The sequence below is a fragment of the Trachypithecus francoisi genome, unplaced genomic scaffold (genome assembly GCF_009764315.1).
Source record: "Trachypithecus francoisi isolate TF-2019V2 unplaced genomic scaffold, Tfra_2.0 Lachesis_group3, whole genome shotgun sequence".
Classification (NCBI taxonomy): Eukaryota; Metazoa; Chordata; class Mammalia; order Primates; family Cercopithecidae; genus Trachypithecus; species Trachypithecus francoisi.
Window position 1 is genome coordinate 905,198 of NW_022681468.1, and position 18,343 is coordinate 923,540.

Here is an 18,343-nt window from a genome sequence, read left to right on the forward strand (position 1 = left end):
TTTGGATCCATTGCTGGTGAGCTAGTGTAATTTGTTGGGGGCGTTAAAGAGCTTTGTTTTGTCATATTACCAGAGCTGGTTTTCTGGTTCCTTCTCATTTGAGTACGTTCTGTCTGAGGGAAGGTCTAGGACTGAAGGCTGTTGTTCAGATTCTTTTGTCCCATGGGGTGTTCCCTTGATGTAGCACTCTCCCCCGTTTCCTATGGATGTGGCTTCCTGAGAGCCGAGCTGTAGTGATTGTCAACGCTCTTCTGGGTCTAGCCACCCAGCAAGTCTGCCAGGCTCCAGGCTGGTACTGGGGGTTGTCTGCACAGAGTCCTGTGATGTGAAACGTCTGTGGGTTTCTCAGCGGTGCATACCAGCAACTGTCCCAGTGGAGGTGGCAGGGGGGTGAAATGGACTCCATGAGGAGTCCATTAGCTTTAGTGGTTTAATGCTCTATTTTTGTGCTGGTTGGCCTCCTGCCGGGAAATGGCGTTTTCCAGAGAGCATCAGTTGTGGTAGTATGGAGAGGAACCAGCGGTGGGTGGGGCCCTAGAACTCCTAAGAGTATATGCCCTTTGTCTTCAACTACCAGGGTGGGTAGGGAAGGACCATCAGATGCAGGCAGGGCTAGGTGTGTCTGAGCTCACAGAGTCTCCTTGGATGGGCTTGCTGCGGCTGCTGTGCAGGATGGCTGTGAGGTTCCCAGGTCAATGGAGTTGTGAACCTAGGAGGATTATGACTGCCTCTGCTGAGTCATGCAGGTTGTCAGGGAAGTGGGGAAAGTTGGCAGTCACAGGCCTCACCCAGCTCCCATGCAATCCGAAGGGTGGGTCTCACTCACACCATGCCCCTCGCCAACGGCACCGAGTCTGTTTCCAGGCATTGGGAAAGAAGAGAACTTGCCCCAGGCTACCTACTTCCCAGCTCTGAAAGAACAGGACTTTGTTCCTCCACTGGTGGAGTCTGCACACTGGATTCGTGCCCTCCCCTGAGTTCAGCTGGAGACTTCCTTCTCCCTGTGACATTTTCCCTGTGCCTCTGGCCACCCTCCCAAAGTGTTCATATGGTGCCAAGCAGGAATGTCCTGCTTGGGGACCCAGCAAGCTCCCAGGGCCTTTCCTGCTGCTCCGTCTACTCCTGTATTTCACTTGACTTTCTAAATTGACTCAGCTCCAGGTAAGGTTGGAACCTTTTCCCACAAACTAGACCTTCAGTTTCTCTAGTGAGGGTGTGTGTGCAGGACGGAGGATCTTCCATTCCCACTTCCACTGTTTGGGCACTCACAGTATTTGGGGTGTCTCCAGGTCCTGCAGGAGCAGCCTGCTTCTTTCAGATGGTCTGTGGGTCCTCTTGGGATTCCTGATTTATTCCTGCAGTTGTTCTGGAGCTAAAATTCATGACGCGAGCCTCCACATGTGCTCTGTCCGTCCCAGTCGGAGCTGCAATGTAGCCCTGCCTCCTGTCCACCGTGATGATCTCTCCCCCTTCATTCTTTTTTAATGGCTGTGGAGTTTTCCACTGAGTGTTCTGTGGTTTATTGAAACAATTTCCCACTGATGGGCCTTTAGTTTGTTTTCAGGTCTTTATGCTGCAAAGTTATACCATATACCTTAAAGTTACTTGCTCAACTCTATTTGTAGATTAAATTCAGTTCCACATGGCTGGAGAGGCCTTGGGAAACACAGTCGTGGTGGACGGGGAGCAGGTACGTCTTACATGGCGGCAGAGGAGAGTGGTTCTTTTCTATCTTGTTTTTACGTTTTTCCTAAATCTGTGCTTTGAAACAACCTTTAAACAAACTCCAAATTAGATAAAATTATTTTTTGAAATAAAAATAAATCATAAATGCCTTTCTTATAATTTTTAAAAATAAAAATCACATCTTTTTTTTTGGTATACTTTGTATACAGAATTATATATATTAATTAGAATTTTAACTCTTCATAAGTTTAATTTCTAGCAAGTTTTAACCATTTGTCACATATCACTATTTTATAGATGAGAAACATTTTATAATTTTTGAAAACATATTTCCATAATTTTTATATATATTAATAGACCCAAATAAATTTAGTCTTTCTACAAAATTTGTGTAAAATTTAAGAAACCAAGAACAAACATTTATGTTCCATAAGTTGTCTTAGTTTTAAAAATCTTATTTGGAAATGACCCAGACATTTAATGAGTATCTATTATTTGACTGAAGATAACATAACTTTAAGATTTTAAATTACATGGCTGGGCACGGTGGCTCATGTCTGTAATCCCAGCACTTTGGGAGGCCAAGGCAGGTGGATCACAAGGTCAGGAGATTGAGACCATCCTGGCTAACATGGTGAAACCCCATCTCTACTAAAAATACAAAAAACATTAGCTGGGCATGGTGGCAGGTGCCTGTAGTCCCAGCTACTCGGGAGGCTGAGGCAGGAGAATGGCATGAACCTGGGAGACGGAGCTTGCAGTGAGCCGAGATTGCGCTACTGCACTCCAGCCTGGGTGACAGAGTGAGACTCCGTCTGAAAAAAAAAAAAGACTGTAAATTATATGAAAAGCTTATTTATGAACATTTATTTTATTGACATTTATCTTATTTATTTATTTATTTTATAGTTGGGGTCTTGTTGCATTGCTCAGGGTGGCCTGAACTGGGCTCAAGCAATCCTCCCACCTCAGCCTCCTGAGTAGCTAGGACTATAGGCATGTGCCATGTCACCAGGCTTAATTAATTTATTTTTAACAATTTACCTAGATTACTTATGAAAATTGAGATATTAGACAAAGCTAGCCATCACTGAAAGTTATTTCCCTTTTAACCATTTTTATAGCCTGTGATTATTAGATGTTCACTTAAGTAAGAAACTTAGTTAAGTGTATGGGTATTTTGTTGATAACTCAGAAGATACAGCTGTTTTTATTAAGCCAGTCATATTAAATTAGCCTTTATTTTTTGAGATGGAGTCTCGCTCTGCTGCCCAGGCTGGAGTGCAGTGGCACTATCTTGGCTCACTGCAACCTCTGCCTCCCAGGTTCAAGTGGTTTTCCTGCCTTGGGCTCCCGAGTAGCTGGGATTATGCACACCACTATGCCTTGCTAATTTTGTATTTTTAGTAGAGATGGGATTTTGCTGTGTTGGCCAGGCTGGTCTCAAAGTCCTGACCTCAAGTGATCTGCCCACCTTGGCCTCCCAAAGTGCTGGAATTACAGGCCTGAGCCATCGCACCCAACCAAATTAGTCTTATTTATCAAAGATCATATAAAGATTATTCTGTTTTAGGATGGGTTTATAGTTTTATCATCTTTGTGTCAAACCCTGACATCTTAAAACATCTATCAGAGACAAATATAAAACTGCCTGACCAGTAAACTCAGGCAAAAATGTATGCTGACAATTCTGAGAACATTTGTATTTTTATTTTACCAACAATTTTAAAACTGATTTATTTATTAAAGATATACTTAAGTCACATGAACTAGAAGGCATTTTGGTTAATTAGTATATAGTTTTATGAATTCTCATTTATTTAAGCCAATCTAAATAGAATCCCTTAATAGATTTTTTGTTGATGATGCCAGATTTTACCATGTAGATGCAACATACAACATAATACACATACATATGCATAAACACACTTAACCACATACACACAGAAATAAAGACATTATAGCTTTCATTTTAGAATTTTGGTCATGAGATAATAACACAAATCTGTCAGTTTCTAAAAGACACGTCAATCCACATTATGTTTTTGACAAAACTGGGACTTGTTCACATGCTAAACTTTATTTGTCCCGATAGGTAATCTAATGAGGGCCATGGATCAGAATTTTAGGTTTCTGCATTAAAGCAGAAAACTGCATTAAAGCAGTGTCTGCATGAGTTTGATTTCAAAAGACCTTTTTCAGTTTTAAATGAATTGAAGTTTAAATTTTCAGTGATTGTGTTTTAGCTAGGACTGGCTGAATTGCATATGAAAAACAAAAATCTTCAACTAGTCTATACTAGTAACAAATCTATTTTTTGGTTGCTGGTCTGACTTTCTGGACTAGACAATGCATGCAGGGAAGCATTTTAGCAGTATTTTTCCTTTTTCTGGCACCTGTGTGGCAAAGCAAAATTTTTATGGCAGAGATACCTTATTACTGCTCTAAGTTCGAGATTTTGGCCTGTTCTGAGAGCCTAATTTCTATAAATATTTACCTAGTTATTTTCTTTTAGACTGTCACTCCTTCAGTTAGCTATTCCATCAACCTAAGCAATTGTTAGCCAGGCAAACCTAAATTTACATTTTCAACAGAAATGACTCTTAGATCTAGGTCATTGATTACCATAGAGCTGTTGTAATTTGTAAAGCCATTAATTTAAAACCTTTAAGAAACTTTAAAAAATCTTGGGCCAGGCGCGATGGCTCAGGCCTGTAGTTCTAGCACTTTGGGAGGCCAAAGCAGGCGGATCACTTGAGGTCAGGACTTCAAGACGAGCTTGGCCAACAGAGTGAAAACCCGTCTCTAGTAAAATACAAAAACTAGCTGGGCATGGTGGTGGGCGCCTGTAATCAGCTACTCAGGAGGCTAAGGCAGGAGAATCACTTGAACCTGGGAGGCAGAGGTTGCAGTGAGCCAAGAAAGGGACCACTGCATTCCAGCCTAGGTGACAGAGCAAGACTCAATCTCAAAAAACAAACAAACAAAAAACAAAAAAATCTTGGCTGGAATGCCGTAACCAGTGAGTTTTATTGCAACATGAGTAAAAACATCAGCAGGTTTAAAGTCGGCAGAAAAAAAAAATAGAGAGACAGAGGAGTTAGGAGGCTCTACATGGTGACTACAGTTGCAGGGTTTTTGTTAGAGTTGGAACAATGACCATTTGAACTCTAAGTTTTCCTTGATGTAATTTGCCCATTAGTTTAAAAATGTGCACAAGGATGTAGCCAGCTGGAGTCCCAGAAAACTTGGCATGCCTTAATATTTAAAAACCATTCCCCTTCTTAATAATCTTTTTACAGTAAAGAACATTCTACAGATACTCTGAGACCATGCCAGCAGTTTGGACTGGTGCTTCAGATGGTGTTGACTGCTGTAGCAGCTTTTAACGAGCCAGCCTGTGCCCACCATTTAGAATGTTTGTTTTGCTCTCAAAAGATTTTTAGAAACAAGCAGAGGAAAAGAGCCAAATCATTGACAGATACACATAACCACAGCAAAAAAAAAAAAGGCAAGATAACAGTGCTCACAAAAATGTTAACCCAGGCATGCATATCCAACAAAATATTAAATGAGGCATACAGAAAGAACCGAAGTCACCTCGCCAAAGAAAACCTCAGAGACAGAATGCAAACTCTGTCACAACCAGAGTACTCAGACCGGAATGTCTTTATGCCAAACAGGACTTACCAGAAAACACAAAAAGTCTTTTATCATCCCAGGAGGGACATCAGGTCCTTTATGAAGGCAGTCCAATAACCAAAACAAACCTAACCTAATATTAAAAAAGCATTTTCCAAAAAGAGGGAGGGTTGGCCTGAGAGAAGATTGGGTAGGTCAGAAAAAGCAAACCATGGAAGCTGAGAGCTCAAAGGGCTCAAGTGAATATGCACACCGGCCCCAGGAACTGCTGATTCCTTCCAGCAGTGATCTTTCTCAACATCCCACTTCTGACTCCATTTATCTCAACCTAAATAACAGAGAAAGGCCCACCCTCTAAAAGAAAAAGAGATCTATTTGTGGACAGAGCATTGCAGTGGGATATGCCTGCCATAGTCAACTATGTACATGTTCAGGGAGGCAAAGGGAGACCAAGGCTTTCAAAGGAAGAGTGAGGAGGATTACATGATTCTTTGGAGATAATTACCCTCGCTACAAGGACCAATAACAAAGGCAGTGCCAGTCTGAGGTTGGACAGGCCATTGCTGGGAAGATGTCCTCACAGAAGTATTTTCTGTGTAAGGTTGTGATAGCCTTTGTGCCAGTTGCAGTTTATGTAGAGCCTTTTATAATAGTTTTTGTTATCAAGTGTTTATGGATGAGAACTCTCTTCTCTTCTTGGTCTTCCTAGGCTCTATTTGTCAGGGATTTAAAAAAAAAAAAATAAGTGACTCAATTTTGATTCTGATGACTTCCACATACCCTAGACATGGTGGCTCATAAACAACAGAAACTTATTTCTCACCGTTCTGGAGGCTGAATGTCCCAGACCAAGGCTCCAGCAGACGGGTGTCAGACGAGCCTGCATCCTAGTTCATAGACAGCATCTCCTCACAAGGGAGAAAGGGTGAGGGAGCTCTCTGGGGCCTCTCTTATAAGGGTGCTAATCCTCTTCATGAGGACCCCACTTTTATGACCTCAGCACCCCTAAAAACCCCATCTTCTAATACCATTACATTGGAGGTTAGGATTTCAGGGAGAAATGTATGAATATATGAATGTATGAATTTCAGGAGGACACACATGTTCAGCCCACAGCAGATGATAACAGGAGGGCCGACCAATACCCGGGTCCTTGCTGAGCCCCTTTCAGATAGAATTTTACTCACTTGTCACCTCACTCTACTTGACAGGTGTATTCACCCCTATTCTGATGAGGAAAGGGAGGTACAGCGTTCAGGCTCTTGCCCACAGTCATGCAGACAGTAAGAGGTGCAGGCAGATACACACAGAATGAGCTCCATATGCAAGGTTGTTCCTGTGCCATCTTCTCATGGTGTGTGCATGTGTAAGTGTGTATGTCTGTGTGTGTGTGCATGACCATGTGTGTTTGTGATGCCTTTGTGCACTTGTGTGTGTGCAGGTGCACGTCTGTGTATGCGCATGCATATGTGTGTGTCTGCAGACCAGCACATGCATGCCTTGTGCGTGTGTGCCCATGCCTGTGCATCTGCCTGTTTGCACGCATGTGGGTGTATTGCATGTGTGTGCATATGTGTTCATATGTGTTTGTGAGCTGTGCATATGTGCATGTGCACATAGATGTGTGTGTGCATGTGTGTGCATGTACGGGTGAGCGTGCATGTTTGTGTTTGGTGTGTGGAGGGGCGTTTCTTAGCCCATAACTTCAGAGCAGGGTCTCCGCTCAGTTCTTGCTGTGACAGCTTTGGCTATTGTGTTCCCTGTTGCTGCTGACACCCCAAACTCCATGCCTGTTGCCTTCAGCTCCCTGTGTCCTTTAACTTCAGGTGAATCCCAGCCGCTGGGACAAAGCACAGGAGGCAGGTGAAATGAACCAAAGCGTGTTTATGGGGAGGCCGGGGGGTGCAGATGGGACTAGCTGGCTCTGGGGGAAGCACAGGAAGGAGGCACAGGGGTTAGGGCCAGGGCAGGGGTGCTCCGCTTCGCCTGCGGAGTGATGGGTGCCCGTTCCCTGGTCTAGAAGACTGGGTTCTGTGGCGGACAGAGGGGAGCTGGATGCAGGGGCTGGTGCATTTTCCTGTGTACAGCAGAGTCCAGGGTGGGTCCTTTCTGCTCTCTGGCATCCATGGATGAGGCACAGAGGCTGCTTCCCTTTTCTACAGGTACAGCGCGTCCTGTTCTTCTAGGGCTACTTCACCTGCAAGACAGCCCCTGGGGTCAGACGGGGGCTAGAAGCCTGAGGGATGCAGGGGCAGGGGAGACAGAGGAGCAGGGGAGGGGGTGTTGTCCTTTATCCACAGTGTCAAGAGGGCCTTCGGCAGTGTCCACAGCCCACAGTGGGCCTGCATGTCCTCTAGGCTCCCTCAGCCCTGCCTCTGCCTGGTCCAAGATCCCCGGACCAGCTCCGGCATGTACCCACCCCGAGGGGCACTGAGAGCCTGGAGGCTCCCCTGACCTTGATGAAAGTGACAATGCCGCTGTGGAGGAGGGTGAGGACGAAGAGGGCCACGGACGTGGACAGGGTGGTCCACAGGCTGCCCAGGTCATCCAAGGTCGTGTAGTCATCGCTGTTCTCATCCTTGCTCTGAGGGATCGGGGGGTCGTGGCCAGGTCTGGGGAGGAACGGGGCTGAGGGCGAAGCTCCCTGGTCCTGAGGGCCAGGCTACCCCTCCACCCGCCCCGCACAGGGTGGAGCTGAAATGACGGCGAGTCTTTCCAGGAGGCATGGTTATCTCCAGGGAGCTCCCAGCCTCGCCCTCTTGCTCATCTGCCCCCTTGACAAGCCTCTGCCCACTGGGTCCTCCCCGCCTGGACATGTCGCTGCCCTGAGTGGGGCAGACCAACAGAACCATAGACTCTCGTGGTTTGGGCTCCTGTGACAAGGGTGATGGGAGGCTGGGGCACTTCTGCACACCTGCACACTTGGAGGCCTTCTTTAGGAAGTGGCTACTGTGACAAGGTGTGGAAGGCGAGACAGGGCCAGGCAACAAGGACAGAGTGGTTTCTCCACAGGGGGGAAAGCAGATGCCCTGAACTGGAGGGGCTGACCCAGGAGGGTGGAAAGGGGCCCAGGAGGGGAGATCCAGGCAAGGCGATTTTATCCCAGCAGCAGGAGGGAGCCATGGAAGGGGCTAAGCAAGGGTCTGTCACGAACAAATGTGTGTGTAAAAGGTAATCTGCAGCTGGAGACGGTAGTGGGGCCCAAGGCAAGCCCAGGCTGGGAAAAACACTTCCGTGGCAAGCACAGCCCCATCCATGAGGAAGAGCCTGTGGGCAGGCAGGAAGCATTAACAAGAACCAGCCACGTCACAGATTTCCTAGTGTTCCTTCAACAAGCGTTTATTGTGGTTGTACTGTGAGCTCGGCCAGGGCTGCTGAGTGGCGAGTATGGACGGATCTGGTCCAGGGATCATTTCACAGGGCCACGGTCTGTTAAATCTAATAACAAAAAATTGGCGTGTCTATCATTTTTCTGGTATTTCTTACTGCATTTTACAAAGGCATTGTTTTGTGAAGAACTGGAAATTTAGAAAGAAGCTGGATCCTCTGCCACAGATAATGTGAGACGCGTGGAACACACCATGTGTGGTCTGGGTGGGTCAGAGAGCTCCTGCCCTGCTCTCTTAGGTGGAGGCTGGGGTGCTTGGATACCTGCATCCCGCCCGCCCACGCACACACAGGAGCCCCTCCTAGCACCAACTCGCTTCCTCCTCACAGCAGCCCAGGACCTGGTCCCTGCTGGCTCAGCAGACAAGAGGGGAAATCGAGGCAAGAAAAGCACAGGGGCTTCCTTGGACCAAGGCGCCAGGATTCTCTGGGATAAGCCTTAGCTCTAACCACTGCACCGTCTGGGCCTCACTGCTTGGGAGGGAGACTTGTGCTTGGGGGCACAAGAGTTCACTCAGATATCCTAGGTACACACGGGTGCACACACACACACACCCCATAGTACTGCAAGCTGGGGCCCTGGTGTGTGGTGGCAGGGCAGCTTCCATCCTCTCCCAGGTCTGGCCAGGTGGATGGTCCAGCTCACCTGTGAGATCTCAGACTGTCTGTGCCTGGAGATGACTGTACAGCTGGGCGTGGGAGCCTGGGGGAGGGTCAGTGTGGAGCCCGTAGTGGGGGCTGGACAGGCAAGGTCAGGAGGCATGGCAATGATGGGAATCTGTAGGCCGAACCTGGGCTCCAGCATAGATGGTGCCCCAAAGGGGAGGGGGCAGTGGACAGGGAGTCCCGGCCCCTGGTGGGCAGCCATGGGCTGGGGCTGCAGCTTCAGGGGAGACCGTCTGGCGGGGACAGGGAGGTTGGGGGACTGAGAAGCAGCTGCTGCTGCAGGGGGCAGTGCCTGAAGGGTCAGGGGGGCTGCTGCCCCACAGGCCACCCACTGCTGTGGGGCTCATCTGTGTGAGGCAGGCAGGATCAGACACTGTCCTCAGAGGGGGTTCTCTGCGAGGCCACCTCACAGGGTCACTCTTAGGGAAGGCCCAAGCTGGGTCAGGGCTGCTGGCAGCCCCTGGGGCCAACAGAGCCTGGGACAGCCCTCAGCCCTGCCCCTTATTGACTTGGGTGTCCTCCTTTCCCTGGCTCTGCAGCGCGGCTGGGTGCCTGGCTACAGCTCACACCTGGGGCCCTTCTGCGCCTCCCTTGGCTAGACAGCTGGGGCACCGGCAGCAGGCCTTGAGCAGAGCGGACACCCTCTTGCTGTGTGCACAGCCCCTCATGGCCGCCATGTCCCACTGGGGCCATGTTTGGGCAGGGGCGGCACTGGTCTGGGTGCCATGCCTCAAGGGGGTGGCAAAGGGTGGGCCTGGCAGGAGGCTGGGAGCTGTCACTCTGGGTTGGCGCCCACTGTGGGTTTGTGTGGGGCTGACCTTTCACTGGGCACTGAGCCCAAACCTGACATCTGGGGGTCGCCGGAGATACCCTCTGGCTCCCAGAGGTGCTGACTGTGGTCTTGACAGTCAGATGTCCCCAGGGAGGGCAGCCGCTCAGGGTGACCACATTCACAGTCACACCAGGGAAGGCAGCCATGAGGAGCGTCTTGGCAGGAAACCGCCACTCCTCAGGGCATGGTGAAGGGTCGTATCCATCTCTTACTGTGCCAGCCAGCCTGGGCCAGCACGTGGTGTGGACAGTGAGGATGGGCACCGGGACACCCACGGCCCAGGAGTACTGGGAAGCCTTTGCCCCTGCCAGACACTGAGAAGGAGCCTGTGTGCCCCAGGCAGCATAGCCCTGCCCCTGCCCAGTGCCCCACCCCTGCCCAGTACGGAGTCCAGCTCCTTATGGTCCCCCACAGAGTCCCCCTCCCAACCCTGGGCCTAGGGGTGACTTACAGCTGACATCCAGGCTCCGGCTGGCATTGAGCAGAGTCCTGGAGTCCTTGTGGCTGACCACACAGGTGTAGGTGGCTGGCTGAGGGCTGGTCGGGCCTGGGACACGCAGCACACTCCAGGCCCAGAACATGGTGCTCCCGGGCTGTGGAGTGGGGTGCGTGGTGGCAAACCAAGAAGTGTTCACCTCACGCTGGTCCTCCAGCCACATCAGGAGGATGTTGGGGGGCGAGAAGCCAGACACCTCACACAGGAGCCATGAGGCTGCTTCCGGAGGGTCAGACGGGGCCAGCAGGTTCAGGGAAAGCCTGACGGGTGCCTGGGCAGCTGCAGGGAAGCAGGGGAGGCTGTCAGGGGGCGCTGCGGGGAGGCGGGGGAGGCTGTCGGGCTCCGGCGGCAGGGGGCGCTGCGGGGAGGCGGGGGAGGCTGTCGGGCTCCGGCCGCAGGGGGTGCTGCGGGGAGGCGGGGGAGGCTGTCGGGCTCTGGCCGCAGGGGCCACTGGGAGAGAAGTGGGGCCAGCCAGGGTGCTGGTGCCTCCTTTCTCCTTTCCTGTGGAAGATGATGGGTGCTGCTGGGGCCCAGCTGGGGTCGTGGCCCTGGGGTAGGCGTGGGGGTCGGCAGGCTGCGGGCACCCTCATCTCCCCACCTGGGAGCCAGCCTCACCGGGTTCTCTCGGCGCCATCAGCTTCTGGGATGGGAAGCTGGGATGGTTCAGTGTGCAGGTGACGGAGGTCCCCGCATTCCACAAGGACCTGGGTAGGGCCAGGCGGCTGTGCTGGCTCTGGGAGCCGTTGCTGTGCTGCTCCAGCTGTGCTGCCCCTCCTCCATGCCCCCTTTGGGGACCTTCCCAGCCACCTCCCAGGACAGGTGGGCATCCTGCAGGTCACTGCCCACCACGAAGCAGGTGAAGGTGGCTTTGTCTCGGAACCACAGGTCCTGCAGGGCCGGGGGCAGCAGGTAGAGGCCGAGAGGCTGGGTGTGGCTTGGACACTCTGCAGGGGAGACCAAAGGAGAAGCTGTGGCCAGACCCTGGAGAGCAGCCAGCTCCCGCCCCAGGCGCTGCACAGAGCTCCACAGCAGCCTCCCCGTGAGTGTGGGGCCTGCCTGCGTGGCCAGGTGCACCGACCCTGTCTCCAGGAGCTGGGGGGTCCATGGGCAAAGACCCGTTGGGCCATGGGCGGTGCCACTCTTGGTCACTGTCTGGCCCCAAGGCTGCTGCCGGCTCTTCCCTGAGCAGACTTGGGCCTTTGTTGCTTCCAGAGCTCTCATCCACAGGCCAGGTTTTTTTCTGGTACTGTCTCCCTGCAGGGACTGACTTAACCACCGGGCTCTCCTTCCCCCAGCTTCTGGCCAGATGTGGCTAGTGGAGGGCACTGGGGAGGTGGCAGTGTGGGGGACACCCTGGTCAGAGGCACAGAGGCTGCCCATGGAGCCTGGGACTCCTCCTCAGCCTGCCCCCGACCCATGTGGCAGAGCCCTCTGAGGGGCTTGAGAGGCCCCACGCTTCTAAGAGCTCCTTCCTCAGTACTCCCTGAGTTCGGGGGGCCTCTGACTGTCCTCGTGGGGGTCCTCAGGGATCATGAGCTTCTAAGTGTTCAGGGCCCATCCACACAACAGCAATCACTTCTATAGTTTAGGGTGCCAACGGCCAACTAGTTATTGGGTCATAGGTGTTTTGACAACCCAGGGGTCAGAAAAAACCTGGGGTCTTTGTCTCTCTCTCTCTTGTTGTTCTTTCTCCTCCTCCTTCTTTTCTTCCTAAAAATTTTTAATTGACAAAAATTATATATGTTTATCATGTACAACACAATGTTTGAAATATGTGTACATTGTGGAATGGCTAAATCAAGCTAATGACCATGCATTATCTCACATACTTGTCACTTTTTGTGGCAAGAACACTTCAAATCTATTTTCTTAGTGGTTTTCAAGAATACAATCCATTGTTACTAACTACAGTCCCCATGTACAAGGAATGTCCTGAACTAATTCCTCCCAACTGAAGTTTTGTGCCCTTTGACCAACATCTCCCCAGTCACCAGTGCCTGCTCCCTGGCACCCACCTCTCTACTCTCTGCCTCTAAGAGTTTGCCTTTTTAACATTCCAAATGTAAGTGCGATCACGCAGTATTGCTCTTTCTGTGCCTGGCTTATTTCGCTTAGCCTAAATGCCCTTCAGGTTCATCTACATTGTCGCCAATGACAGAATTTCGCTCTTTTTAAAGGCTGAGTAGTATTCCATTGCGCCCCATACATACCACATTTTCTTTACCCGTGCATATGCTGAGGGTGCTTAGGTTGGTTCCATATCTTGGCTTTTGTTACTGGTGCTGCCATGAGCATGAATGCAGATGTCTCTTCTAAATAGTGACTTCTTGCCCTTTGGCTATGTCGCCAGCAGTGGGATTACCAGATGGGACAGTACTTCCATGTTTTGTTTTCTGAGGAACCTCCATACTGTTTTTCAAGATGGGCGTACTAATTACATTCCCACCAACAGTGCACCAGGGTTCGTTTCCTCCAGACCCCTACAAACACATTTTACGTTTTGTCTTTTTGGTGACAGGAATCCTAACAGCTGTGAGGTGATATCTCATTATGGTTTTAATCTTAATTCCTCTGAGGGTTAGTGAGGTTGAGCACTTTTTCATGCATGTGTTGGCCATTAAGGTCTTCTTTTCATAAATGTCTACTGAGATACTTCACCCATTTTTAAATTGAGTTATTTGTTTTCTTAGTACTGAGTTGTTGAGTTCCTTATACATTTTGGATATTAGTTCCTTCTCAGTTGTAGGGTTTGCAAAGAATTTTCTCCCATTCCATAGGTTGTGTCTTCACTGTTGATTGTTCCCTCTGCTGTGCAGAAGCTTTGAAGTTTGACATAATCCCATTTGTGTATTTTTGCTTCGGCTGCCTGAGCTTTTGGGATCATATCCAAAAATTGTTGCTCAGACTAATGTCATGGAGTTTTTTCCCCTACGTTTTCTTCTAGTAGCTTTATCTGTTCAGTTAAACCTTTAGACTGTTTTCTTTTTCTTTTTCTTTTTCTTTTTGAGACACAGTCTCACTCTGTTGTCCAGGCTGGAATGCAGTGGCACAATCTTGGCTCCCTGCAAACTCTACCTCCCAGATTCAAGTGATTCTCCTGCCTCAGCTTCCTGAAAAGTTGGGATAACAGGTGTGGGCCACCATGTGCTAAATTTTGTATTTTTAGTAGAGACAGGGTTTTGCCATGTTGGCCAAGCTGGTCTCAAACTCCTGACCCCAGGTGATCCACCTGCCTTGGCCTCCCAAAGTGCTGGGATTATAGGCGTGAGCCACCGGCCTAGACTGTTTTCAATTGATTTTTGTGTAATTTCATTGGTCTGCACACAGATATCCAGTTTCCCCAGCACTATTTGTTGAGGAAACTGTCCCCTCCCCATTGTGTTTTCCTGGTGCCTTTGTTGAAAATCAATGGACTGCGAACATGTAGATTTATTTCTGGGCTCGCTTGTCTGTTCCAGGGGTCTGTGTATCTATTTTTATGATGTACCATCCTGTTTTGATTACAACTGCTTTACAGTATGTTTTGAATTCAGGTACTGGGATGTTTCCTGCCTTGTTCTTTCTGCTCAAAATTGTTTTGGCTTTAGGGGTCTTCTGTGGCTACATATGTGTGTTAGGATGGTCTTTTCCACTTCTGTGAAGAATGTCGTTGAAATTTTGGTAGAGACTGCATTGAATTCCTCTTCTTCCTCTTCCCTGTTTTTCTCTCTCCCTCCCCTCTTTCTCTTCCTCCTCCATCCCACTAAAACTGTAAAGACATTTCTAGGCCACACAAAACAGGCCCTGGCTGTATCTGGCCTGTGGGTCACTGTCCACGGGGTCATGCCGTAACCCTGGCTGTGTCTGGGGCAATTGGGTCCTCCAGGTGGGGCAGTGCAGACCAGACCTGAGGGCTCAGCTGCTGAGGTCAGCACATCTCAGGTGCCTCCCGTGAAGGGTCATCTTTAACTGGATGCCCTCCAGGCCCCAGGGCAGGAGGCCCTCGCCTGTCTGCACCCATGTTGTTGTGGGAAATTGAGGTGCCAGGAAGTAGTGCTGTGGTCTGAGTAAGAGCACTTGGCCGTCTTCTTGGAGGCTGCCCAGGGGAAGGCCCCTCCACCAGCAGACAAGGCGGTGGGAGCTAGAGCTAGTCGCCAACGCACTCAGCTTGTTTTGTTGCTGAGTCTCCACTGCCCATGAGGAGGGTGGAGAGGGACAAGTGCAGATTCCTGGGTCAGGGAGCAGCTGCCCTCACCTTTCTCACGGAAAGCTCTGGCCCCTGTGCTATGTCCATCTCCCTGCATCGGATTGACCCACCCCAAGCCTGGGAGCTAGGTGCGTTTAGAGATGGGAATGTCATGTTTCTGCACCTGCAGAGTGGAGGCAGATTCTGGCTCAGGGTGAGGGCACCGTGGCCACTCATCCAGGCAGAGGCCACCATGGCTGTGCCATGCCTCTGTCAGAGCTTGACCCACACCCCAGAGGGTGGGTGAGGGATAGTCATTCTGCCTGTTGGTCCAGCCCACCTACTGCTGCTTCTCCTAACAGCCTCCTGCCCTACTCAGAGAAGGTCAGGCACATACCTGGGTTCTCCCGAACACTGAACCTGTGCTCCCAGCCACATGGACATCTCAGGTGGGTCAGAGTCACAAGCCTCAGACTTCTCAGATAAAGTTCCTGGTGAGGACCCTCTTTCCTCTGCCATTCGGAGGTGGCAGTCAGGGTGAGGGTGAGAAGCAGGCTGGCCATCAGGACCCAACATTTGCAGAGAGCCAGGCCTGGGGCAGGCAGGAGGCGAGGGTCATGGGGAGGGGCTGCTGCAGCCCAAGTGACCTGTGAGTCTGCAAGCCAGACTGCCTCAGCAGGATGGCGCTATGTGAGGCTGCACTAAGAGCCCATGCCTCAGCTCAGCGAGGTAGAGCTGGGTCCATGGGCCAGGAAGCCGGCCCAGGTCTGCTCTGGGAGTCTGCTGGCTGTTTGGCATCTGCTGTCCCGCAGACTGGCTGGCTGTAGGTGTTTGTCAGAGGTGGCAGTTCAGTGTCCCTTTCCTTACCCAAAGTGTGACTTGGAGACTCAGACAAGGAGTTATGAAGGGCTGCCTGCAGGAGACAGCTGAGGAATGAGCAGGTGGGTGGGGTGGGGTGCAGGGGAAGGGCTCCTCACCTGTGTTCCTGGTGGTGGCCGGGGTTCTGGTTGCCTTGGAGAGGCCGCCCTCTGCTTGGGGCTGCGCAGTGGGCCCTGAGGGGTACTGTGCCTTTGGAGACTCTGAAATCCAGGGAACAGTGCAGGTGAGGGTGAGGGCAGAGGGCACGGATGTACCAGAGGCTGGGTTGTGGACAGGTAGGTGGGGGGCACAGGCAGCCAGGGAGGCAGAAGGGCGGGGCCACAGCATGGGGTGGGAGCTTGGCTGTGGGAAGCCCACTCGACAGCCACCTTTGCTGGGCAAGCTGCCTCCGTGCATACTGGGGGAAAGGTCTGGAAGGAAAGGGATATGAATGTTGGGAGATGGGGCTGCAGAGAGAGGGAGCAGAGGGGCTGAGGGAGAGGGACCGAGATGGGGAGGTCCAGCGGGGTGGATACAGGGTGGGGGGGAGCGTTACACCCCGAGGGCAGAGGTGGGGGCTGCCCCACAGCCCAGCCCTTGCTTCTGTCTTTGTGGTCAGGCCCTGAGTGGAAGGTGCTGGGGGTCCTAGGGGACCCTTCTAGGTGATCTCCGGTGCTACCTACCTGGCCAGCGGAAGGTCTTCTCCATGCTTGTATTGCTGGGGGTGTGCTTGACGGTGCATTTGTACTCGCCTTGGTGCCGCTGGGAGAGGGGTGGGGTGGCGAGCTGGCTGCTTGTTGTGTAGCTGCCCTGTATCTCTGTCTCAGGGAACATAATCTGGTCCTGGATCTGTGTCCCCAGGTGCCAGGTGACAGTCACGGACTTTGGGTTGTACCCAGTTATCAGGCATGCCAGGACCACAGGGCTGTTATCCTTTGGGAGTTCGCACGCTGATGCGATGGGGAACACGTCCGGAGCCTTGGGGGACTCTGGAAGACAGACACAGTGGGAGTCTGAGGCTGGAGGCTCTGAGGACAAGGGGTAGGGCAGGGAAGAGGAGCCTGGCAGCAGAATGACAGGGGAGCTGGGGAGAAGGGGTCCAGGAAGAGTTTCTGGGGTGAGCAGGGCTGGCCAAGTGGCCTGTGCACACGAATGTCCCGACTGCTGCTCCTGTCGGCATAACTGAGTGGGCCCCGTGGCTTTGTGGACGCTGGGCTTTGTGGACACTGGGCTTTGTGGACACTGGGCTTTGTGGACACTGGGCTGCTGTTGCTGTGGGACCCGTGGCTTTGTGGACACTGGGCTGCTGTTGCTGAGAGCCCTTGGAAGGGAGGGGTCTTCCCTCCAGAGGCTTGGGTACCCTCTGGGCATTCCTGGGACCTCCACCTTCCCTGCTACCCCCAGTCTATCTGGGAACCACTTCCCTTGGGCCCCTGAGGGGAGGAGGAGCCCTCAAGCCTGGGAGTAATTGGCCTAGGGCTGTGTGGCCCCCCTGCCCAGGCCTCCAGCTGTGGGTCCTCAGCTGCCCCACAGGGACCATGGGGTCCCTGGGGAGGGCCATGCGTCTGGTCCTCTGAGTGGCTCCAGAGGAGCTGGTGGGATTGGATCCTCCTCCCCCGATACCTGGCCCCAGGGGCTCTGCTGCCTGGGACAAACCCGTGAGCCGGCCTGGCCCCTTGTAAGGGGTGTTACTCATGGACAGCAGGCTGGAGGGTGGCAGGTCCCAGAATGTGTGGCTGCCTGCTGGGCTTGGCTCTCAGCCTCACTTTCCTGGAGACCTGGGTACCCAGGGCAGCTGAGCAAGTGCAGAGTTCTTGCCTGGGTCCCTGGTGGCCCCAGGTGCTCCGTCTTAGTCTAACCTTCTACTCACCCCCTGCCTGCACCCATGTCTTCCCACCACCACACTGACTATCACTGCTCAGGTGGGGCCAGGTGTTGCCGTTCTTCAGCCTGGTACACAAGGTCATCCGGTGTGGCAGTGGCCCCACCCTCCTTCCCTTCTCCCTTGGGGCGGACCTGCCGCCCTGCTTTCCCAAACACTGGATGACCCTCCTCTTCTCCCCATTTACATCCTTTTTCCTGGGATTTTCTGAGCAGGATTGTCAACCCATTGTCAACCCTCCACATCCTAGGCAGTATTCATGGCCCACCTCAGAGTCTTCCACCTGAACAGAATCTTCCACCTCTGGGGCCTTACCAGAGGCATCTCTAACATTCACGTTTCTAGCAACATTCTGTTTATGACAATTTATGTATTCTCTAAGATGACAGACGTTTTCTCTATAGCTCTCCTCTTTCTTTCTGAGCCCCCACCAGGATCACCTTTAATGTCCAAATTTCTACCAATAGTCTTTAAGGAAACCTAGGCTTTTTCTAACATGCACCTCAAAACTCCCTTCCTAATTCCCTTCCTTGAGCCACCTCTTGGACCTCTCTGTGCTATTTTCACTTTTCCCTGAGGTTCTGGGATGTCAGCCCTGCCAGGCCTCCCTCTACAGCACCACTGGTAAGACACTAGGGATGGGTCTTGTTTTGGGTTGAGTTGTGTCTTCAAATAAATGGACGTGTTGAAGCTCTGACCTGTAGGGCTTCAGAATGTGCCTTTCTTTGG

At 51.6% G+C, this 18,343-nt stretch overlaps 1 gene segment (V, D, J or C); it reads right to left on the reverse strand.

The window, feature by feature from the left end:
- Positions 1 to 7,192: 7,192 nt before the first annotated feature.
- Positions 7,193 to 18,343, reverse strand: part of LOC117069622 — a 28,142-nt gene continuing 16,991 nt past the window's right edge. Inside the window, 6 exon segments of the C gene segment in view lie at positions 7,193 to 7,525; positions 7,784 to 7,940; positions 10,665 to 10,988; positions 11,325 to 11,653; positions 15,852 to 15,953; positions 16,416 to 16,721. Of these exon segments, the coding sequence occupies positions 7,522 to 7,525; positions 7,784 to 7,940; positions 10,665 to 10,988; positions 11,325 to 11,653; positions 15,852 to 15,953; positions 16,416 to 16,721 (1,222 nt within the window).